The sequence below is a fragment of the Ylistrum balloti genome, unplaced genomic scaffold (genome assembly GCF_031769215.1).
Source record: "Ylistrum balloti isolate Yb309-2 unplaced genomic scaffold, AGI_CSIRO_Ybal_v1 Utg370152, whole genome shotgun sequence".
NCBI classification, from domain to species: Eukaryota; Metazoa; Mollusca; class Bivalvia; order Pectinida; family Pectinidae; genus Ylistrum; species Ylistrum balloti.
The window spans coordinates 657,860-683,759 of NW_026782152.1; the positions used below are offsets into that span (position 1 = coordinate 657,860).

At 38.3% G+C, this 25,900-nt stretch overlaps 1 protein-coding gene across 1 annotated transcript in view; it reads left to right on the forward strand.

The window, feature by feature from the left end:
- Nucleotides 1–25,891, forward strand: part of LOC132550838 (popeye domain-containing protein 3-like) — a 40,135-nt gene extending 14,244 nt beyond the window's left edge. The window contains exons 4-7 of the mRNA XM_060214930.1: nucleotides 8,830–8,935; nucleotides 9,251–9,403; nucleotides 16,012–16,243; nucleotides 25,599–25,891. Of these exons, the coding sequence (XP_060070913.1) occupies nucleotides 8,830–8,935; nucleotides 9,251–9,403; nucleotides 16,012–16,243; nucleotides 25,599–25,744 (637 nt within the window). The 3' untranslated portion in view covers nucleotides 25,745–25,891. The remainder of the gene's footprint in view (nucleotides 1–8,829; nucleotides 8,936–9,250; nucleotides 9,404–16,011; nucleotides 16,244–25,598) is intronic.
- The last annotated feature ends 9 nt before the right edge of the window (nucleotides 25,892–25,900 follow it).

Below are 25,900 nucleotides of genomic sequence, written 5' to 3' on the forward strand. Positions count from 1 at the left end.
TTTTTATCCTTGTTTTCATTGTTACAATTTTTTATTGTTTCGATGCTGGATAAAGGTGCCGGGTTTACGTCGGGGGTCAGCGCATGGATGTTCCTATTTCTATAGATAATGGGAACCCCATGATACCTGTCCCATTTGCCGACATTGCAGCCAGACCTCGCTATGTGAACTTTGTTTGCACATGGAGTCTGCTGCTTAGGCTCCCATGCCTTTCCAGCTAACTTTCCGCCGGAAGAGGGATTCATCCTCTTCTTCCGGTAAGGGAAGTAAGCTTTTTAAGACCTCCCTCCTCAAGTTCTGAACCAGAGCGTTCCTGCTGGGGGTGCTCTCGTTCCACCGAGCTCCGCCCTTCAGCAGGGGGTGGCTCCCCCTGTCATGGTGCGTCCTGGAGTAGGGGGGGGGGGGGGCAGCCCGACCCTGACTCAGCGCAGTCAAGGGTCGAATTGGCCGGTAGCTCTCGATAGGCGGCGGTGTTACCGTCGGAAAGGGACTTCCGGTCGAGGTCTCTGATTCCTTCAGGGACCTCGGCGCGCCAGGTGGCGTCGTTGGTGGGGGCTGCTTTGACTCCGGAACTGTGCCTTCGGGTATAGGGTCAGGGGCCACAGTCTTTTTGTCAGGATTGTCTGTGGCTACGGGGATTAGTGACACTTGAGTTCACTAATCCTGGTGTCAGCGCGGGGTCTGTTTTCCCACCCTCACAGGCTTCTGGCTCTGGGACTTTCCGTCCCTATCCAGATTTCCCAGTGCAGGGTTTCCCAGGGGGTTTTCCCCCAAGGGTTTGGGGCTTCAGGCCAGGAGTCCGGTTTCCGGTCTCCCTTTCCCCCGGGCTCAGGGAGTAGGGGTTCCTGCGGGCACTTATTCCTGGGTCGCCCAGGCCAACCTGCGGATGGTTTTGGGTACCAACAGTTACTCAGCAGTTACGGGCTTAGCCCGTACATGTCTGGGTTTCCACCTGGTGGGAGTGGCGGTTCATCCTGGTCCTTTGGACAGGGTGTCCAGCCCCAGACTCAGGCAGGCCATCTTGGCCAGTTCTGGGGTCACTCCCGGCCCGCTGGACCATTCCCATTCCCTCAGGGGTTTGGGTTTTTACCCCATGGGTCTTCACTCGTGGAACCCATAGGGGTTGGTCTCTCCTCTAGGAGATGTTATAGCAGTGCGGAATCCCCCCAATGTTCTGCTACTTCGGGGGCCTTGTTGGCCGGTCATATAAAGGTTTGCCAGATCTTAAGGACTTCCGCCTCCAGCGCGGACCCGTCAGTCTCCTGTTCCCAGGGGTCGGCTTCGGGTCTCCGACCCAAGCCTACAGCTACGGCTGTTGGTCGCGCTGCGTCCAAATGCCATAAAGAGGAGTTCCCCTCTGCGGAGATGGCTCCTCTGGCGGCCCCTGTTCCTCCCAAGGGGACTTCGGTCTCTATTGAGGAGGAGATGGACATCGAGGGTGCGGGCTCGGCAGAGGAAGACGATGTCATACATCTTTCTCCTGGGCCAAGAGGGTTCACAAGGGGAAGATGGCCCTGAGACTGCTGAAGCCGAGGCTCAGCATGTGCTTTCTGGGATGCGGGTCCTTCGGGCCAACATCTCCCGGATTCTCAGGGCGGAGGTTTGCCCACCGCCTCAGCATCGTCGGCGCCTGAATCCACCATCCTTCTGGGTTCCCTGGTGGCTCCTCGGGCTTCCGTTCGCTCAGATCGGTCTCTGCCAGAAGGCAATATCATGTCTTCGGTTCTGGCCACGGCCCGGGCTCCGGTTTTAGAGAAGGACTCCTTCTCTACCCGTGCTCCCGGGTTTGTCGGTCTGCAGCTCAGTGTTGGTGAATTGTCGGAGGCTTCAGCTTCCGACTATGCCACACATGATGGGCAGCTGGCCTCTCAACCAGCACAGCTGGAGTTGAGACAGCTGGCTGCCTGGCCCGGCAAATCAGTGGACCAGGTGGTGCTCGATCCCAAAGAGCACCACAGGATGGAGAGAATGTTGCACCTCTCCATCCAAGTTCTGTCATACATAGACTTCCTGACAGTTTGTCTATACAGGGTATCCGATTTGCCTGAGTGTCGGTTATCCGAGACAGAACAGCCGACATACAGGACACGGCAGCCTTGCAGGTTCTCTGCTCGTCAATGCCGTGTTGGCTAGGCAGTTTTCAGTTCTGAAAATCTGCCCAGTCCAGTAACCCTACCGTTTCCGCTTGTTGAATGCCCCCTTCTAGGGCTCTACCCTGTTCAGGGGAGCTCTTCCTTGGGTTCAGAAGGATATGAAGGAGGACTCGGTCGCCTCAGCACTTCTGGTGAAGAGGTTTCAGGCTGAGAAGGCCAGTGCCTCGCAGGGGTCAGTGCCTCCTAAGAAGAAGGCGAAGTCTTCGGCTGCTCAGTTTTCTGCACAGCCCAAGTCCCAACCTCACTTCCAACGGCAACATGGGGAAGGGTAGGAAGGGTAAGAAACCTCCTGGGGGCAAGAAGAAGGGTTCCTGACTATTTCTGCTTCTTGGCCGCGAAAGGCGAAGGGTATGGCCGGGTGGACGGTGGTTCTCCTTTCCCGGGCTCATGTCCTTCTCCCGCAGGCTCAGGCTCTGGGTGGGCAGACGATTCTCTGGTCTGGCAGGGGCTGAATCTGCCCCATCCGGAACTCCCTGTGGACGGACGTCTCTCTGCTTTCCTTTCCCAGTGGCAGGATATTACAGATGACGCTTGGGCTTTTGTCGGTGGTCAGGGAGGGTCTAGGTATTCCCCTTCTTCAGGATTCGTCCCTTGCCTCCTGGCCGTTTTTGTTTCTTTCCTCCTCCCGGGGATTCAGAAAGGGCACGGGTGCTCCAGGAGGAAGTAGGGACCATGCTGCCAAGGCAGAGATGCCCTTGGGGCTCACGACAGCTCCTTTGGTGTTCACCAAGTTGCTGCTGGTGTTTCCTTCACTCACGCAGAATAGACGTCCACATCTATTTCGACGACTCCCTCATGCCTCTTTTGGTGTGGGAATCGTTAGTGAAGGACACTCGTCTGGTCCTGAAACTCTTGCTCAGAGTCGGCTTCATTCCTTCCAGAGAGAAGTCAGAGGTTCCTTCATATTAGGACTTCTTCTTCCTGGGGAACCATTTTGACATGGTTCGGGGCTTAGCCCTTCCACCTCTGGAGAAGTTTGAGAAGGTCAGGGCTCTGGCTCTGACTTTCATCACTTGGTCGCTTGTCCAGGTACATTGGTTCCTCAGTTTTCTGCGGTATCTCAACTCCTTGGCATATGTGGTCCCCCTAGGGAGGATTCACATCGGACCTCTCCAGATGTTCCTCCTGTCTGACTGGGTTCCGTCATCCAGGAGGCCTGGATCCCGCTTACCCAGTCGGTCAGGGAGTTCTCTTGCTGGTGGACCATTTAGGAGAACGTTTTCCACGGGGTACCTCTGACCAAGCCTTTCCCCTCTATGATCCTGTTCATGGACGCGTTCATGACAGGAATGTGAGCTTACCTCGATGGCCAATGCCGCTCGGGGGAGTGGTCTGGCGAACAGCTCTCGGAGCACATCAGTGTACTCGAGAAGAGACTGTTCATTTGGCTCTGCAGTCCTTTAGGGGTATCCTGCAGTCCAAAGTGTGGCTACCGACAACAGTTGTCGCGTATCTGGAGAGACAGGGGCCACCAGGTCTCATGTCCTGTGTGCCCTCTCCATCCACATCCTTCTTCTCTGCCAGGACATGCAGTTGACCATAGTGGTCAAGCATCTTTCTGGCAGGCTGAGTGTGTTGGTGGCCACTCTCCAGGCGCCACCAGCCGGTGTTGACGGAATGGCAGCTGTGTCCCTTGATTTTCAAGGGGAATTGTCAGGCGTGGGACAGACCTATTATAGACCTGTTTGCCACTTCCCTGAACAACCAGCTGCTAACCTTCGTCTCCCTGGTCCCAGACCGTAAGGCGTGGGCTGTGGACGCCCTTTCTCTGGAATAGGAAGGGACGTATGCATATGCATTCCCTCCCTTCAACCTGGTGGGCAGGGTTCTACAGAAGTTCTGGTAGCATCACTGCTCCTTACTTCTGAGAGCCCCTCTGTGGCCGAGGCAAGCTTGGTTTCAGGAGCTCTTGTCGTTTCTGGTGGAGGAGCCCTTGGCTCTCCCCACCAGACCGAATCTCCTTCGCCAGCCTTGGCCCAGAACGACACACTCTTGACCAGAGATCCTCCACCTTCACGCGTTGAGGCTATCTCTGGAAGCCACGCCAAGGCAGGCTTTTCTCAAGAGGTGTCAGATTGCATTGAGCAGTCAATCAGGGCTTCCTCTTCTGCCGTCTACCAGTCACGTTGGATGATCTTCTGTGATTGGTGTGTCGGCAAGGAAGCTTATTCATTCGAAGCCTCTGCATTTGATTGCGGACTTCCTAAGGAAGGAGATCGGTTAGTCCTCCTCTCTTTCTGCCCTAATCAGAGGCTTTGCTATGAATAGAGTTGTTTTTAGCGAAGAATCAGGTTCCGGGGTTCTCGCACGATCCCATCAGGATCCTGGCTGTGACTAGCTCGGAGGAGCGAGATAGGTTGCTTTGTCTTTGTCGGGCTCTTAGGTTTTATCTTGATAAAACCAGGGGGGGGGGGGGGCTCTCGATCCCGTCTGTTTTGCCCATTAAACAGGGACAACGAGATATCTCCTCCCAGTCGGTTTCCAGGTGGGTTTGCCAGGTGATTTAGTATGCTTACGAACATTTTGATGATCTGGCTCGGGCGAGAGCGAAAGCGCGGTCTCACGAGGTCAGGGCCCTTGCTTCATCCTGGGCCCTTCTCTCAATGAGTCCTCCTTTCAGGAGGTCATGTCTGCAGTATTCTGGCAGGGCAGGGATACCTTCACAGATTTTTATCTGTGATCCCTAGCTTCCCACTCAGAAGGCCTGTATTCATTGGGACCTTTGGTGGTGGCATAGTCAGTGGCTGGGCCTCCTCGTTAGCCCCGGGCCATGTCTTTCCGTACGGCAGCATGTGGGTACACCTTCTCTTTCACAGAGAGGTCCCTTCCTTCACTTTAGCACTCTGTTCTCCCTCCCTACTACTTTGGTTGTGCTGAAGGGGCTGCCTGGCTTCTAGTCACCACTACGGTAAGACGAATTCGCATACTAAAGTTATGGTAATTATTACTGAAATGAAATTGAGGTTTTTTAATGTAAAACCAATTTTCATGATGTAATACTTACCATAACTTTATGGAGTCCCACCCTATCCTCCCCTCTTCCTTATCTGCCTGGCTGCCCCTCTGTGGGGTTTACGCCATAAAGGTTATTAGAGGAAGGGAGATCACTCTGCGTTCCTGCCGTGATGGCTCATGGATCGTAGGGAGGGCGGGATTGTTTTTCTTTTGAATCTTTTGTTGTTGGGATACAAAGATGGGTGTAGGTACTGTATTTGCATACTAAAGTTATGGTAAGTATTACATCATGAAAATTGGTTTTACATTAAAAAACCTCAATATTAAGTCGAATTGGTTGAATTGATGCTGAATAGACTCTTTGTGGTGTGAGTCTGCTCAGTCTGATATACAGTTATATCATCATTACAACCAACTATCTAGCTGAAGGTTAAAGGTCAATGTTCTGAAAGTGAAAATCTACATTACCTTTCAGTAAAATATTTCAACCACTACTAAAACAACAAATGCAAAATTAGAATGGATAGGTACTTATTGTCTGGCTGGCTTCTCTTGTTAATGTTGTAAGATTCTTGTAAATAATGTGTATTCTAAAACATAAAATCATCATTATATATCAGTGCTTTTTTATTATTTTTGCGGTTGACAAACATGGAAAATTTTTAGATAAACATTAAAATTGGCTTCAGATGAAAGACTGATGGGTATTATAATGTGGTATCTGGGAAAGTATTGTACAATTGCATTGGTGATGTAGTTTATGATCTAGATCATATTAAAACTTCTTCTATACATTAAGCAGCATCATCATCATAGCCATTTTTGCTAATGTCCATGATATTGCAAATGGCCAATAGAGATTTACCTTTGTGAGGGATTATGAAAAGCCTTTGTGCATGCTGCAGTGTCTGAGATTATCCCAATATGGTAGATATGTTGATGGCAGCCTTTAACTGAGAGTCCGCTAAAATCACAGCTGGAGAGACTTTGAATGTTAAACACAAATACTGATTTGGTTAGCTATAATGGTAACATGATCAGGTGTCGTTTAGGAGTCAAAATTCCACGTTGATTGAATTCCTAATGGTGGGTTATTGAAGTGTTTGATTGACTTGGGGATATATTCTATTGCTGCTATTAAAAACTTGTAAGGTCATTTTAATGTATAACAGGCCTTTCACTCACCAGGGTGACATTTCTAATAATCGATGCCAAGTATATATCACTGGTGTGAGATATATGCTTTTTAATGTCAAATTATTGTTTGTTAACTGTAGATATACATATTATGAAAAAATATTGGTGATTGTAATGTTTCTGTACTATGGGATCAGGAATGTGTTTTTACTTTACATTGCTGCAGTATTCTGATTATGATCGGACTGAAATGGCTAGTGATGTTCCGCTTAATTGACTTTGTTGAGTTTTGGGTTTTTACACCAATTAACTAATTAATTGACTACAATCTAAAAAGTGACATTCAGGTTTTTAGCAGAAAAAAAGTCTCAACTTTTTTATCCTTTCAATGAACATTAGGAAATGATCAAGCACCTAGTTGAACAAGACATGTCAGCATTGTTGCTTCATAAACATTATATTCCAATGCATATGGTACATATCTAATCAAACTGGCTGAGTCCATTCTTCATGACTTTCTGAGCTAGAACACATGGAATCCATAATGCTCGAACTTTAAAATTCTTTTTTGTTTATGTACGATATTATCAACATATTGTAAAATGGAGATGTATGTCCTTGTCATAATTAATTATAAGAGGATCATTGCTCGGTACAGTTGATCTGATGATCAGTCATGAAATCGCAACTGACTTGTAACGCTAGAGATGACTTGTCACTTTGAAGCAATATGAAGATTGATTGTATAAAATTTAAGGTTTGACCGCATGATAACAGTTTTATGTTCTGTAAATTTTTACTTGCTAGCATTGCAGTGTGGTTAATTCCTTGGCAAAGCTCTTATATATGATGTTGTGCCAGAAATATTTGGTTCAAAGGTCAAGAGGTTACCTGTTATGTATAGAAAATCAGCCATTCATTAAATGTCAAGAACAAAGTGATAGAAAGTGATACCAGTAGTAACTGATGATGCATAATTGGCTTAGAAAGAATACCTTAGATAGTTTGACTTATAAAGAATACCTTAGATAGTTTGGCTAATAACAAAAACCTTAGATAGTTTGGCTAATAACAAAAACCTTAGATAGTTTGGCTAATAAAGAATACCTTAGATAGTTTGGCTAATAACAAAAACCTTAGATAGTTTGGCTAATAAAGAATATCTTAGATAGTTTGGCTAATAAAGAATAATTTAGATAGTTTGGCTAATAAAGAATAATTTAGATAGTTTGGCTAATAAAGAATACCTTAGATAGTTTGGCTAATAACAAAAACCTTAGATAATTTGGCTAATAAAGAATATCTTAGATAGTTTGGCTAATAAAGAATACCGTAGATAGTTTGGCTAATAAAGAATACCTTAGATAGTTTGGCTAATAACAAAAACCTTAGATAGTTTGGCTAATAAAGAATATCTTAGATAGTTTGGCTAATAAAGAATACCGTAGATAGTTTGGCTAATAAAGAATAATTTAGATAGTTTGGTTAATAAAGAATACCTTATATAGTTTGGCTAATAAAGAAAACCTTAGATAGTTTGGCTAATAAAGAATATCTTAGATAGTTTGGCTAATAAAGAATAACTTAGATAGTTTGGCTAATAAAGAATACCTTAGATAGTTTGACTAATAAAGAAAACCTTAGATAGTTTGGCTAATAAAGAATATCTTAGATAGTTTGGCTAATAAAGAATACCTTAGATAGTTTGGCTAATAAAGAATACCGTAGATAGTTTGGCTAATAAAGAATATCTTAGATAGTTTGCCTGATAAAGAATAATTTAGATAGTTTGGCTAATAACAAAAACCTTAGATAGTTTGGCTAATAAAGAATATCTTAGATAGTTTGGCTAATAAAGAATACCTTAGATAGTTTGGCTAATAAAGAATACCTTAGATAGTTTGGCTAATAACAAAAACCTTAGATAGTTTGGCTAATAAAGAATATCTTAGATAGTTTGCCTGATAAAGAATAATTTAGATAGTTTGGCTAATAACAAAAACCTTAGATAGTTTGGCTAATAAAGAATAATTTAGATAGTTTGGCTAATAACAAAAACCTTAGATAGTTTGGCTAATAAAGAATATCTTAGATAGTTTGGCTAATAAAGAATATCTTAGATAGTTTGGCTAATAAAGAATACCGTAGATAGTTTGGCTAATAATGAATATCTTAGATAATTTGTTTAAGGGTATCACGTCAATGTGAAAATATAAGGTTATTGTTAATATTTTTATTGTCAACCAAATCTGTGTCATTAAAGTAGTATTTTAATTTTCCGAGGTGGTAATAGACTCAAAAGTTGAATAAGTATCCGGGTTAACTTTGTATTTTAGAGTTGAAAGGTCAAGCCATTTTGGCGAATTCTGATTTAAAGAACCTTTTAGCACTAAACAGAGTCATCAAGGCAAAGGTCAAGGTCACTTGTCAGCATGGTTAGGAAAACTTTGATGATGAACAAAAAAATTTTTTTCATGAGTTATGAGACTCCCAAAGTCATGATCAGGTCAGTGTAAATTATTTAAATATAATTTACAAACATTTTATTAAATTTTTTGCAGGATTTAAGAATTTTTTTTTGTAGAATGAATGTGTACCATCACCACAACTTGCTACACCAGATCCAGGAAATGGAGTTCATTGACTCTCCAGAGTTCGAGTCAGGAGTCACGGGAGACGAAAAATATCAGGTAAAGCTAAAACTTGTGTGTACATAATACAAATTTCAAATAGGAATTAAAAAAAAGAAAGGAATGATTCTATAGTACATGGTTTTAAATTTCTTTTTAGCAGTGACTAAGAGAAAGATTTGAGTTTTCAAATAGACTAAGTATTAATCGATGAACGATTCAACACTCTCATGGTCTTCACTGCATTAAATTATTTTTCAGTTTTCAAGAGTGGTGCTAACTCTGATAGAAGTTGGTGAAAGTGGTATGAATTTCTTTTCATCTACATGAATTGTCCAGAATTAAGCACTGATATGGTTTTGATATTTGGTGTAGGTGTCTATTTTTGCTGTTTCCACCTGTCGCTATATCTTCTGGCCACGTCAAGGCCTGGAGTACCTATTGATCAAGGAACCTTATTTGGCGAACGTCATCAATGCCATGCTTGGTCGTGACATCACCACCAAACTCTATGCCCTGAATGAAAAGGTATATGTTTAATGATATTGAAAACATTTAGAAAATGGAAAAACATAATATTTCTAAATGTTTATGTTTGGATGTTCCTGCTGTTTTTTTAAAAGTCAATTTCTTTATGACAATTTGATCTTGGTCATATTTGGTTTTAAAACTTCATGAGATAAAGTCAGTTAACAAAGATACATGTAGATTGTGCTTAAGACGGACACCAATTAAAGATAGATTGTGCTAAAGACGGACACTGGTAAACAAAGAAAGAGAGTGCTGGGGATGGACACCAGTTAATGCTGATAGATTGTGCTGAAGACAGACACCAATTAACAAAGAAAGAGAATGCTGAAGACAGACACCAATTAACAAAGAAAGAGAGTGTTGAAGACAGACACCAATTAACAAAGAAAGAGAATGCTGAAGACAGACACCAATTAACAAAGGAGTGTTGAAGACAGACACCAATTAACAAAGAAAGAGAGTGCTGAAAACGGGCTCCAATTAACAAAGAAAAAGAGTGCTGGAGACAGACACCAATTAAGAAAGAAAGAGAGTGCTGAAGACAGACACCAATTAACAAAGAGAGTGTCGAAGACAGACACCAATTAACAAAGAAAGAGAGTGCTGAAGACAGACACCAATTAACAAAGAAAGAGAATGCTGAAGACAGACACCAATTAACAAAGAAAGAGAGTGCTGGAGACAGACACCAATTAAGAAAGAAAGAGAGTGCTGAAGACAGACACCAATTAACAAAGAGAGTGTTGAAGACAGACACCAATTAACAAAGAAAGAGAGTGCTGAAAACGGGCTCCAATTAACAAAGAAAGAGAGTGCTGGAGACAGACACCAATTAACAAAGAAAGAGAGTGTTGAAGACAGACACCAATTAACAAAGAAAGAGAGTGTTGAAGACAGACACCAATGAACAAAGAAAGAGAGTGTTGAAGACGGACACCAATTAACAAAGAAAGAGAGTGTTGAAGACAGACACCTATTAATAAAGAGAGAGTGTTGAAGACAGACACCAATTAACAAAGAAAGAGAGCGTTGAAGACAGACACCAATTAATAAAGAAAGAGAGTGTTGAAGACAGACACCAATTAACAAAGAAAGAGAGTGTTGAAGACAGACACCAATTAACAAATAAAGAGAGTGTTGAAGACAGACACCAATTAACAAACAAAGAAAAGAGAGTGTTGAAGACAGGCACCAATTAACAAAGAAAGAGAGTGTTGAAGACAGACACCAATTAACAAAGAAAGAGAGTGCTGGAGACAGACACCAATTATCAAAGAAAGAGAGTACTGGAGAGGAGCACCAATTAACAAAGATAGATTGTGCTGGAAATGGGCTCCAATTAACAAAGAAAGAGAGTGCTGGAGACAGACACCAATTAACAAAGAAAGAGAGTGTTGAAGACAGACACCAATTAACAAAGAAAGAGAGTGTTGAAGACAGACACCAATTAATAAAGAGAGAGTGTTGAAGACAGACACCAATTAACAAAGAAAGAGAGTGTTGAAGACAGACACCAATTAATAAAGAAAGAGAGTGTTGAAGACAGACACCAATTAACAAAGAAAGAGAGTGTTGAAGACAGACACCAATTAACAAATAAAGAGAGTGTTGAAGACAGACACCAATTAACAAACAAAGAAAAGAGAGTGTTGAAGACAGGCACCAATTAACAAAGAAAGAGAGTGTTGAAGACAGACACCAATTAACAAAGAAAGAGAGTGTTGAAGACAGACACCAATGAACAAAGAAAGAGAGTGTTGAAGACGGACACCAATTAACAAAGAAAGAGAGTGTTGAAGACAGACACCAATTAATAAAGAGAGAGTGTTGAAGACAGACACCAATTAACAAAGAAAGAGAGTGTTGAAGACAGACACCAATTAACAAATAAAGAGAGTGTTGAAGACAGACACCAATTAACAAACAAAGAAAAGAGAGTGTTGAAGACAGGCACCAATTAACAAAGAAAGAGAATGTTGAAGACAGACACCAATTAACAAAGAAAGAGAGTGCTGAAGACAGACACCAATTAACAAAGAAAGAGAGTGCTGGAGAGGAGCACCAATTAACAAAGATAGATTGTGCTGGAAATGGGCTCCAATTAACAAAGAAAGAGAGTGCTGGAGACAGACACCAATTAACAAAGAAAGAGAGTGTTGAAGACAGACACCAATTAACAAAGAAAGAGAGTGTTGAAGACAGACACCAATTAATAAAGAGAGAGTGTTGAAGACAGACACCAATTAACAAAGAAAGAGAGTGTTGAAGACAGACACCAATTAATAAAGAAAGAGAGTGTTGAAGACAGACACCAATTAACAAAGAAAGAGAGTGTTGAAGACAGACACCAATTCAAATAAAGAGAGTGTTGAAGACAGACACCAATTAACAAACAAAGAAAAGAGAGTGTTGAAGACAGGCACCAATTAACAAAGAAAGAGAGTGTTGAAGACAGACACCAATTAACAAAGAAAGAGAGTGTTGAAGACAGACACCAATGAACAAAGAAAGAGAGTGTTGAAGACGGACACCAATTAACAAAGAAAGAGAGTGTTGAAGACAGACACCAATTAATAAAGAGAGAGTGTTGAAGACAGACACCAATTAACAAAGAAAGAGAGTGTTGAAGACAGACACCAATTAATAAAGAAAGAGAGTGTTGAAGACAGACACCAATTAACAAAGAAAGAGAGTGTTGAAGACAGACACCAATTAACAAATAAAGAGAGTGTTGAAGACAGACACCAATTAACAAACAAAGAAAAGAGAGTGTTGAAGACAGGCACCAATTAACAAAGAAAGAGAGTGTTGAAGACAGGCACCAATTAACAAAGAAAGAGAGTGTTGAAGACAGACACCAATTAACAAAGAAAGAGAGTGTTGAAGACAGACACCAATGAACAAAGAAAGAGAGTGTTGAAGACGGACACCAATTAACAAAGAAAGAGAGTGTTGAAGACAGACACCAATTAATAAAGAGAGAGTGTTGAAGACAGACACCAATTAACAAAGAAAGAGAGTGTTGAAGACAGACACCAATTAATAAAGAAAGAGAGTGTTGAAGACAGACACCAATTAACAAAGAAAGAGAGTGTTGAAGACAGACACCAATTAACAAATAAAGAGAGTGTTGAAGACAGACACCAATTAACAAACAAAGAAAAGAGAGTGTTGAAGACAGGCACCAATTAACAAAGAAAGAGAGTGTTGAAGACAGACACCAATTAACAAAGAAAGAGAGTGCTGAAGACAGACACCAATTAACAAAGAAAGAGAGTGCTGGAGAGGAGCACCAATTAACAAAGATAGATTGTGCTGAAAACGGGCTCCAATTAACAAAGAAATAGAGTGCTGGAGACGGACACCAATAAACAAAGAAAGAGAGTGCTGTAGACCGGTGCCAATGAATCAAAAAGGAACCTATAAGGTTTTTAGTGATCTCTCAGTCTCATTCAAATCAATTGCTCAGAAAATAAAGAAAAAAACCACTGGCTGAATATTCATTGCCAATCATAATAGTCAGAGCTGTAGGTTGTAAATTTAATGATTAAAAAGAGAAGTTAGAAATCAGAAGTCTCATTCTTTTATCAGCATTTGGTGGCATGAGTGCTAAAATTAAATTTGAAATTAAGTAGCAAAGACAAATTGAATTGGCCAGAGGTTTGGTTTGGTTAAGTGGATGTATGAACTTTAACAATCAACCAAACATATATGTATATATACATTTATATTATGTGGATATACATAATTTTCATCGAGACTCTGAAGCCATAATTGGTGAATGATGAGTAGACTGTTCATGTATTTAAATAGACATGATGATAATGGCAGTTATATCCTGATGTTGTCTATCAACCCAAGTCATGATGGTCAGCAACTTCCTTAGAAAACTCTACTTCATCAAAGCTGTCATTGAAATCCAATAGGTGTTCAAAAGCTTAAGTCATCTTTATTTCTTTATAGGATCACATTTTCAAAAAATAACAAAAATATTTAATTTCTGAATGTTGCTCTTTTGACAGCTAATTTTTTTTTATCTTTATCATATAGTTTTTATCCTGAATTTAAATATGTTTTATATGACACAAGCATTATTTTTTAACTTAAGCTAGCCATGCTTCTGATAATTTCCCAGGATCATCAATTCAGCAATACCTGTACAGACAGTTGTCTTTTCAGCATCATTGCAATCCTACTCATTTCCTATATATGTTGAACATGAAAGGTAATGACCAGGTGTACGCAGAAAAAAAACCCAGCTAGGTCATAATGTGAAGGTATGCCATTTCAATTGTGAGGCTTTTGCAATTAATTTACAAAAAAAAAAGAAGAAAAAAAAAAACCAATTGCCTTATGTGCTGAGTTCTGAAGTTGATTGCCTCTGACACGTCAGATTGTTATCAATTCCAAACATCATCTGATGTATGTCAGATGTATGTTTTTGTTCATCTACAATTTCAGCCATAGATATTAAAACATCCATGATGATTTTTGCAGTGTGTAAGATTTTGTTCACAGAAAATGTGGAAACAGGTTTGCAATGGTTTCTATGAGATTAATTTCTGGTTGTGAGTTCTTTCAAATAATCGAGGTGAATATTTCAGTATTTCTCGTGTGATGTTTGAAATCTCTGAAGAATAACCCAAGCATATTTTTTATTTTGATATCAACTACATGAAAGTCTACACAAGGCTAACTGAAGTAGTCGGGTTTTTTGAAATAAACTTCAGAGCTGAAGGTCACAGAATGAATGCTGTTTATAATATCTATAAATTCATATGGTGGCTATCTCACTGAACAACATACAGGAGACCCATTAAATGCCAATTAGATCAAACTTGCCCAAGGACACAAACAACCACGACAGCCAAGAATGGTCTGTTTCTTGGCTTCCTTTGAAACATAAACTGCCACTGATAGGGAGAGGTGAACCTTGTACCAGGTATCTTTACTTGTTATACAAACCAAAGAATGAGCTATCAAGGCCCCCTGAAAACGATTTGGTCTGACCTGAGATAATGCTGAGGAAAACTGCTGTACAGTCTTTCAATAACTCGGATATTGTGCGTGTATAAATATCAGAAAAACATGGCATACAAATTTTAAAGTTGCGACATGAAAATTTCAATGAAGTGGAAATGTAAATTTGAAATGCAAATATGTGTTTATCCAAGGATTGCTCTTAAAGATTGAGTAAACATAAAAATGTACTTAATCAACAATGTTAAAACACAAAAACAGTATCTAAATGCATTTTATAGCATGTGGTATTTAGTTTGAATTTGTGATCACGGATGCAAATTAATGACTGATAATACAGTGTACATTAATGTAATTTAATTGAATTCAACAAGAAGGACATATTGAAGATATTTCTGAAGATTAATAGTCTTTAATTCTGTTTTTGTGTTTGATTTTGTATTCTAGCTTTCTGATAGGAAAAACATTAAGATAACATAGCCCTCATCTGTGTAATGTTATCGTGCCACATAATGATTCCATCCGAGTACCTGGATTTGATGTTCACAAAAATATTATTATCTTGAGTGTAATGAAGAAATTGGATTTTCTTGTAATCTCAACTTCATTTATCCTTCAGCATTATTTTTAATTTATTTTCCTGAAAAGAAATTATTTTCCTGAAAAGAAATAATTTTGTTTAATAGGGAATATCGTTATTCTTTATAACTGTTCAAAATTTTGCTAGATTTGCTTTGTAAATTTTCATATTGAGATAAACCAATAGTTAGATCTTGTATCCTACTATAAAACCAGGGGTCATATTGATTATCTAACATTCTTTAAAATAGTTTATTTTGGTGGAGTTTTATTTTCACTTAATTTATAGGTATTCTTTATCCACCAATTCATATGTTCATGAACAGTTAAAATAAGTGTAAGTAGATTTATTAAGATCTATTTATCCATGCTATTAAGTGTCCCTGAAATAGTACTCTTTTGAAAATCGTGAAAAATTGAACCTCACAAAATATGTGATTTTGCAGTATACAAGTTGTATGGATTGAGAAACTTGTCATAGAGAGAATCTGATGGTTGGCAATGATAAGTGATTTCCTTTTTTATCATGTGAGATTTCATTGAGTATGAGAGATATAATTTATAAGACAGAAGTCAGGAGTGGGAAGGATGGACCTATTACAGAACCCATCAGTTGGTATTCTGTTGTGAACAAAAAAATACTACTGGGCTTATTATCTTCCAAAGGTGTATTACCTGCTAAATAGCATCTCAGATGATTTCCGATTTTAGATGGCTCATGAAAATACAACTTTAAAATTATCATTTATGTTCACGCCAGATTTCGATGTAAGAATTTAATGATAAATGATTAAAGTTTTTTCCCTGGTTCTCAATTTCAATATTCGTTACTTTATGGAATTTGAAATTGCGGAGAAACATCACACATTTCAGAGATTAGGTAAAAATTTCATCAAGACATAATTTAACACTAAATCTTTTAGGACTGACCATTTACCACATAATGCCACAATAATCATTTAAATTGGCGACATGAAGGCTAGATGCCTTTTTGGGATGATTTTGGATATATTTAAGATAACTGAAAGATATATGTGTCGCTCCAGGTAACATCTCCCAAAGGAGCCAGGATGGATATCCGCCTACCCACAGTGTCGTCAACCATAAAAGCTAAACCAGACCTTCGGAAAACTGTGGTCGGAATGATTGAGGATCTGTCTGAGAATGAGGCTAGACAAAACGCCAGCAAGACTCCAAGCAATAAAAAGGACGCTGCTGAAATCAACAATCTGACGAAGCCAAATATAGAGGAAGAAGAAGACGATCCGTATTTAGATGGTATGTGAAATGTTGATGAATTGGGTAACATAATCAGTCTTGTAAACCTTCAACAAGTGTCTGGCTTCTTGTTAACGTGACAGGTGTTTGGTAATCTTTCTTTATATAATGGTATTATTAGATTTCATACTGATTCAGGATGGAGCCCAACTGACAGATAAGAACAAATTATATTGATTGTGGTGGTTTTGAGAAAATATGGTTTTCTTGTGCTTGAGATTTATGTTTGTTTATTGTTGTTTTTCAGACATGGATGCATGTTTCAGAAATTTTTTTTTGTTTATTTTTATCGAGCATGAAAGAGATTTTTTCCTTTGCACCATACCCCACATTTTGTGTTAGTGTTAAGTGGCTATGATAAGGAAGGCTACAGTTTCTGTCCCTATGACACACGCCAAACTAGTCATTGAAATCAGTCCTACGTCATGCTCCTTGTTTACTCCGAAGAACTTTTTTCTTCCAAATGTCTTTCCTTACTCTACACCCCATATGTGGTGTTAGTGTTGAGTGGCTATGTGAGTGAGGAAGGCTACAGTTTCTGTCCCTATGACACGCCAAACTAATCATTGAAATCAGTCCTACGTCATGCTCCTTGTTTACTCAGAAGAACTTTTTTCTTCCAAATGTCTTTCCTTACTCTACACCCCATATGTGGTGTTAGTGTTGAGTGGCTATGTGAGTGAGGAAGGCTACAGTTTCTCTCCCTATGCCACATGTCAAAGTAGTCATTAAAATCAGTCCTACGTCATGCTCCTTGTTTACTCAGAAGAACTTTTTTCTTCCAAATGTCTCCCTTTACACTGTATCCCAGGTTTGGTGTTGATGATGGCTACATGGAAAACCACAGTATACATCCTCATGACGCCTGCCAAACTAGTCATTAAAATCATGCTCTTTATTTGTTGCTTGGCTGTGGAAAACTGCTTAGCCCATTGTTAATATAATGTGACCAGATATGTGTTATACTACTTTGTGCAAGTTATTGAATTTCAGTGTGAATGCACTATAAAAGTGTCAGTTATGCAATCATCGAAGTACATTGTCTTAATATACATAATCTAGGCTGTTGTGATGTAAAAGTTTATCTCCTTTCAAACCAATCCAGATTTTTAAAAAAATATATTTGCTATTAAAAGAAAGATACAGAATTCAATAAATGTCAGCTTGGATATAAGATAGATGTATTTACGATATCTGTTATATATTTGGGAGTATTACGGAAGGTATTGTTTGTTTTTGTCCAGAAATTCCCGCTAGCAATATTTGCCTATCGTTGGAATCAATATTTAGTTTCCATAGTGATATTTGGCAATATTGAAGAGTAGTTTACCCTTGTTTTTCAATGTTCTATAAAGGTTTTCTTCTTGCTTGTCATTTGCCTCTCCATACAGTCATCAATAGAATATTATTGTCAAGTGGAAATTATGGGTATTTCCATGAAGAAAAGTTTGTTTCTTTATGTGTCTATATATATTTAAGTCTTTTGGAACCTGAATTCTGACTTCTACTAGTCAACATTACACTATTTTAAGTCTTTCATAACTAAGGGATATTTACCTGATGTGATACCTCCCACCAGTAAACACTACACACTATTTAAGTCTTTCATAACTAAGGGATATTTACCTGATGTGATACCTCCCACCAGTAAACACTACACACTTTTTAAGTCTTTCATAACTAAGGGATATTTACCTGATGTGATACCTCCCACCAGTAAACACTACACACTATTTAAGTCTTTTCATAGCTAAGGGATATTTACCTGATGTGATACCTCCCACCAGTAAACACTACACACTATTTAAGTCTTTCATGACTAAGGGATATTTAGCTGATGTGATACCTCCCACCAGTAAACACTACACACTATTTAAGTCTTTCATAACTAAGGGATATTTACCTGATGTGATACCTCCCACCAGTAAACACTACACACTATTTAAGTCTTTCATAACTAAGGGATATTTACCTGATGTGATACCTCCCACCAGTAAACACTACACACTATTTAAGTCTTTTCATAACTAAGGGATATTTAGCTGATGTGATACCTCCCACCAGTAATCACTACACACTATTCAAGTCTTTCATGACTAAGGGATATTTAGCTGATGTGATACCTCCCACCAGTAAACACTACACACTATTTAAGTCTTTCATAACTAAGGGATATTTAGCTGATGTGATACCTCCCACCAGTAAACACTACACACTATTTAAGTCTTTCATAACTAAGGGATATTTACCTGATGTGATACCTCCCACCAGTAAACACTACACACCATTTAAGTCTTTCATGACTAAAGGATGACATGAAGATGACAAGACTTTGATAATTCACATTCATTATTATGTGTCCTTGTAGTTTCAATGTGTTTGTGTTTGATGACAGCCCTGTGTTTTGTGATAGTGTGGGTAGATCACGGAAATCGACCCTTTTTCGATGATAGCTTAACCTGCATTCTGAAGTAACAATACAAATTTCCAAGTTTTGTGGTGCCAAATCAGAGCAAAATACAATACATTGGTTTTCATTTGGTGCCACAATATTGATGTAATCCTGTTCTTAATCCATTTGTTCTTAAAGAAATACCTGACCTTTTATTAATACTTAATGCCAAAGTCATTTGAATTTGCTATGATACGGGATTCTGTTCCATTAATACAATTAAAATTTTTTTTTCCTATAAAATCTTCTATCAAATGTCAAGGATATTTGTGAACGTGATTGATGAAATGAGCTATTCTGTTAATAAATTATAGAATTGATGTCGGAATGTTTGCTCTATCCTGACACGGTAAACTCGGTCTGGTCGTGTAGTTTGGATTTTAGTTTAAAATGTCTTTCTGTTGATACTCTTGGTGGTAAAGAATACTAAAACATATCAAATGTTCTCTTTTATTTTCTTTCATTTCATTTGTTGTTCCCTAGAATGAAAGAATTGAAGATATTTAGTGTGCAAGATATTATCTGTAGGTAATGACTTCTCTGAAGGTGGTTGGCATTAACACAGCACCTAAATTTGAGCCCTGGTAAATCTTTCTATTTTTTTAATCTGATTAATATGTAATTACATAACATCTCTTTAAAGCTCATGGACAATGTTCCATGTCATTTGTGACTAATTCCAAAGGTCTATTGGTAACCTATTGTCTTGAAAAAAAAAGAAAAGAAAACATTGTTAGTGTTTTGAAGATATAGCTGTTATACTGTTAAATCACACAATCCTCTTGTTATTCAATGATTTGACCCATGTAATATTTTTGAGTATGTGTGACTAGTGCAGTATGTCCTGGTGGGAAGTTTGTTGGCTGCGGTCAGAAATTGATTTTGCTATCAATACGGACATGGACATTACATCAGGAATTGAAATTGGAGAAAAAAATTTGGCTGCCTTTGTTTAATTTTTTCCACAACATTTTTACTTTAAAATTGTCAAAATGTAATCAAGTAGAGGTTTGTACAGCTCACACTCTCTTGTCTTCAGTTTTAGGTACTTGGTTTCTGGACCCCTGGAAACATCACAGGATTAGTTCAAAAGGAATTAATTACTACAGGTGTTTGATTTTAGACAGGAATTGTGTTGGCCTTCTGTGGTTCTGTAATAAGCCCATCCCCTGACTTTTGAGTCAGAGGAATTGTGTTGGCCTTCTGTGGTCCTGTAATATGCCCATCCCCTTACTTTGAGTCAGAGGAATTGTGTTGGCCTTCTGTGGTCCTGTAATATGCCCATCCCCTTACTTTGAGTCAGAGGAATTGTGTTGGCCTTCTGTGGTCCTGTAATATGCCCATCCCCTTACTTTGAGTCAGAGGAATTGTGTTGGCCTTCTGTGGCCTGTAATATGCCCATCCCCTTACTTTGAGTCAGAGGAATTGTGTTGGCCTTATGTGGTTCTGTAATAAGCCCATCCCCTTACTTTGAGTCAGAGGAATTGTGTTGGCTTTCTGTGGTCCTGTAACATGCCCATCCCCTTACTTTAAGTAAGAGGAATTGTTTTGGCCTTCTGTGGTCCTGTAACATGCCCATCCCCTTACTTTGAGTCAGAGGAATTGTGTTGGCCTTCTGTGGTCCTGTAATATGCCCATCCCCTTACTTTGAGTGAGAGGAATTGTGTTGGCCTTCTGTGGTCCTGTAATATGCCCATCCCCTTACTTTAAGTAAGAGGAATTGTGTTGGCTTTCTGTGGTCCTGTAACATGCCCATCCCCTTACTTTAAGTAAGAGGAATTGTGTTGGCTTTCTGTGGTCCTGTAACATGCCCATCCCCTTACTTTAAGTAAGAGAGAATGTATTGTCATTCAGGACTTTTTCTCAATGGTTTAATTTTTTGTGGTTTTACCAAAACATTGAAGCACAAAATACCTAGGTATCTGATTTCTCTTATATGACTCCAGCATTGAAAATAGAGGAGGAGGGAGAGGGACATAAATGCATTTATATCAACTGAGAGAAGCTATGAAATATTATGATGTCATTTAGTCCCGAGATCAAAGTGTATGAAAAGCTTTCTGTTGGTGTGTCACCATTACAGTAATCCATTCTGGGAATAAACCATTCCTTTGTTTGCTGATCAACAGTTGGTTTTAGTTATACAAGCCTCTTCAATTTAGAAAGAAAATACAGAAACAGAGAGCTACGGTATTGAATGAGACAGCTATATAACATCATTTTGTAGGTTGAAAGTGTAAATTTGCTTTCAGTCAAAGTAAAAAGAATAATTTGATGGGTTTTCCATCGTTTATATGGAGATTCATTTTTACAATTGCGCGATACAATAGAAAATGATGCTTTACACATTTTGGTCAAAATCTTTGAAAAGTTTTACAAACCATTACCTAATTATAGGGGGTGGGGGATTTCGAGACTTGCATATATTTTTATTTTCTTTTGTTTGCAATTGTCAGAACATCTTCATCAACCCCACCCATCCCCCTCTTTCAGAGTTAGATAAAATTCCTGATAAGATTGTATGTAAGTTAACCAGAAGCTGACAAAGCTTGAAACAATGGTTCTAGATAGTATTTCAGCATTAATTGTTTTTCAGTCTACAAGTGGGTTGTTGTACCTGATTAAGCCTGTTTACATGGATTTGCAATGCTTCAAGTCGGTTAATACCCTAAGAGTCTGGACTTGTCTTGACTGTCACACACAGATGTCCAAGGTTTATGTGATGGCCTGTCAATCCAGATCAAACACAATCTCTCGGCTTACGGAGTTGTAGGTGGATGTTGTGAGATTATATGCCTCCTACACAGAGAAAGGATTGTAATGAGCTTCCAGTTTCATTTGAGATTTATGAAACAAATTTACAATATATCTTACAGAGGCATTCAAAACTTAAAAAAAAAAAAAAAAAAAAAAATGATGTGCTATGCATTGCATTTTAAATTGAAATGAATTTTAGTACTAATTATCAAATTGTAGCAGATTTTGGTTTGTATTTAAACAAATACGAAATAAGAACAAATCTTGACAAATCTTTTCACCCCTAATTTACCATATATCATTGAAACCTGACATATCTGCCACTGATACAAACCATTTATTATTTGTTAAGTATAGTTTAAACTAATAGTTAATCCCATGTTGATAATGCACTGTATTAATAGGTGTTATGTCCAGACTTTATACTGACTCCAAAAACAATCTAATATCTGATTAAAAGCTGCAAATTTAACTTTAAAAAAGATGATTTTCACTTTTCTTTTGAGGTTGGAATTCACCAGACAATCTTGAACTACATAACCTGTTTTGTAATATTTCATATTTCTGCACATCAATAGTAGGAAAAATCAGTCTTGCAAACTTTTAAAATTTACTGACATAGCAAAAATTTAGAACAACAGGGGGAAAAAAATTGGCTTTGATAGTCGAAATGAATGCCAAACTGGAAATATTGCTTGTATTCCCAAAAATATGTGATTTGATATATCTGGCCCTACTTCTTAAAGGATAAAACAACACAAATATTTTATTTGGCATTCATAGTCCAAATGAATGTATGGTAGAGCTGTTTCTTCTTCTAGGACTCGTCAGTGATGCTAAGGACCTAAATCTTGAAGCCCAGGAGGTGACTGAGAGAAACCAGAATTTATAGAAAGAAATGTCAAAATCTAGAGGGGGGAGGGACACTAGTCTTATAATTCAATCAAATTTGTAATTTTCTTATGCTAAAGAACTAAAAAAGAATGTCGAGATCTTGTTTATATTCTTAATTGTATCACCAGTTGTGTGTGTGAAAACAGGAAGACAGATTTTGTGATCTGCTATCTCATGTCTTGTAGATAATAGGAATTTTTATCACCTGAAGGTGGAAGGAAACAAAAGGAATTTCTCAAGAAAACACCATCCAATAAGTAAATGTTTATGTCAAAGTTTATATATCTAAATTGTTTAAAGGTAGAAAGGTCAAGAAGAGCTCACCTTTCATCTGTATGTTAGGCTCTTTATTTAAAAAACCAGTATTGAACTTAATAACAAGGGATATTTTACGAATCTCTGAGGACAGAAATGTCAGGAAGATTTAACCTTGATGTGTCAATATTAACGATGTAAATCTGATCATATGCTTTATTTAGGTGTCCATCTATTGCTTACAAATGGAATTTCCCGCACAATGGTATAGGAGAGTATGGAAATGTCAGCATTGTGTGATGGATAATTGACATCATCATTCATCTATCAGAAACGGCCTTTAAGTTGATAGTCCCCTGTGAGGCAAGGTTTGGCTACAAAGCTGGTGATTTCATCACATGTTCTGTGTATTTGTATGGTAATGTGTAGCGAGGGTGGTAGTAGAGGATAAGGGATTGATCAATGTCTCACCGATTTTTTTTTTTTTTTGGTATCCTTTATCAATGTCCTTCCTGTTTACAACATAAATCCAGGGATTTCTGGAATATGTGAACTACACTGATGCTTCTCAGAAATTTCCTTTTTAGCATTCAGGTAACAGAGTCTATATCTCTAGGCCCCCTCCTCACTGTTCACATCCCCAAACTTGTTTCTAGGGCCCCTTTATGGTCAGTCCCACTTCCTAAATCAACCAACACTAATCATTGTTCTGGCATTAATAATCCTTCTGATAAAAGATTTCTGGCAAGTAAAAGCAGTCTCTAAAATGATCTAAAATGGCATGGTACATATGTATAATTCTGTCCCAGTGTTATTTTATCTGTCTGTATGTCCGTTTCAGAAACAATACCAAGAATAACTTCACACTGATTATTACCAAACAATAAATGTGTTTTCAGTTCAAAACATCAAGTAGTTGATAATAGTTAGTGCTATAATTAGGTCACTGTTACTTTATATAGAATCACGCCTGCCAATTCCTTGTCCTTGCTCTATAAAATGCAATTTCTGCAAGTTTAATTATCAAGCAATGAAGTTTTCATCAGGTCCATATTATCTCAGAAAAATTTGTAATTGAGAGTTACCAAGTAAACATCAAGATCACCGTTACTATAAATAGAATTCTTTTTAAAAGGTTTTATCTTTGCCATGCAAAATTTAATTATGTTGCTTTAGCATTGTGTTTCTGCCTTCAGCACTGACCACCTTGACAAGTATCAACTTTGTATCACTTAACCTTTGATCTTGTCTTGGATGTGCTTATTACAGGATAGTGGAAAGGTCGTTTTTAGTTCTGTGAACAGCAATAGATATTGGTGGACTTATTACCATGTTTTGGCTTATTGTCAGGTAAATAAGGTAATTTTTCATGACGTCATTGTGGCCATGTGCTTTTCAACTATAAAGAACGGTTTACTAGAAAGGTATTGAAGTCTATTAGGATATATCAAAGTTATGGATTGAAGTGGTATCCTTACGGATATAAATGGATAATTTAGAGTTGGTGGATTAAATAAAGAAGTCTTTATTGATCCATTTATTCCATGTGATAAAAACTCAATATAACTTGGTGCAAATTTTGAAATTAAAGCAATTCAGGGAAGTTTTAAAGCTTAAAAAAAGAAGTAATAAGTTTTATTTCTACACAAGTCATAACACTGGATACGTTTCTTAATTAAAATTTTATCCACGTCGTGAAAATAACAACTCCATTTTTTTTACGTTGTGTTGAAATATCTTGTTTACCTAATTTATGATCAACAAAGTATTCAACATGACAGATAGTAACGAATACCTTACATGTTCAGTACTTGTTTTGGTAATGGTATAAAACTGGTGATGAATCAAGTAGTACATTTCTTTTACCATTAAAACATATCAATAACTTACTGTGATGAGTAAAACGACTGTAAGAAGGGAAGTGATTAATCTTTGGAAACCTCTCGAGACAATTTGTGTACCTTTTTGTTCTGATATATTTCTCATAGAAATGTTAGTTTGAAATAACTACAGATGAATGGGTTACAATTACCCATGGGAGTTTTGAAATTTATTTCATTATCGTAAAACACATGGTATAGCATGAACCGTTTACTTTGCCAATAAATGTTGCTGATAGGAGTCTTTTGTGAAATATATTGTCCTGTCCTTGTATACACTAATATAACATGCTCTACTTTTTATTGTTTTTTAAAATATTATTATTGTTCCTGTACAAGTAGTTGCACATGATTGTTGTAACCTTCATTGTGACCTTTGCTGTGACCTTTGCTGCGACCTTTGCTGTTTGCTGATGCATGTGATGTAGCTACAGTACTATTATCCAAAATATTGATACAAGTTTGCCCGTTGGGTCATCATGGTCATTACTATTCATTGGTTTGACCGTTGGGACAGAGGTTATGCATTTATAAGATATAATTTAGGATAGACCTACGGATCATCTTTTGCTTTCTGACAACCGCTGATAAGGACTTTCTTGGCCTATGTTTATGAAATATAATTTAGGATGGACCTACAGATCACCTTTTGCTATCTGACAACCGCTGATGGAGACTTTCTTGGCCAATATCAAGTAACGTGTGTCGGTCCATCATGATGTTTCTGAATGTTACATTCAAACCAAATACAAATGGGTTTGTCCACATACCCTATTCACTGGTTTTGTAAGTAAGAACTTGTGTGATTGCTGACCCCTGAGCCTATATCAAGATAAACACGGTATCCAGTCTTCCCCCATGTTTTATAGTAAGTGAATACTGCTGGGACCTCTAATGGGATCCTCGGATCTGTAAATTAAGATGTGTAAATGGAAGAATTTTAGATAAACAGCGTGATTTAAAGTTTTTACCTTTTGAAGATTTAATAGTTTACTTTCAATAATGTCATTATAGTTTTGAATTTCAAGCTGTTTAAATTCTGATATGGTGTATTTTTAAAGGTGTAATGTAAATCAGATATGGTTTTGAACACATATTTTTGTGATTTGACTTCCAGATTCTGTTGAGGAGAATGAGAAGACAGAGTTACTGAATGGACACGTAAGACCTCCGTTGTTTGGAGGGCCGAGTCTGTCAACCTGTAGCGAAACACCATCAGGATCACACGGATCTGTTAATTCAGGATTACATTTCAATATCTAGAAATGAAAACAAAGATTGTGTACTTATTAATCTGATGGACAGAATTCTGATTAGTGGGTTTCAATATAGCTTTTCATTCCTTTGGAACGCAACTTCATTTGACAACAGACAAAATGTGTTTGGTGCTCGGGAAAGAATTTTATGATTGGCATGGGG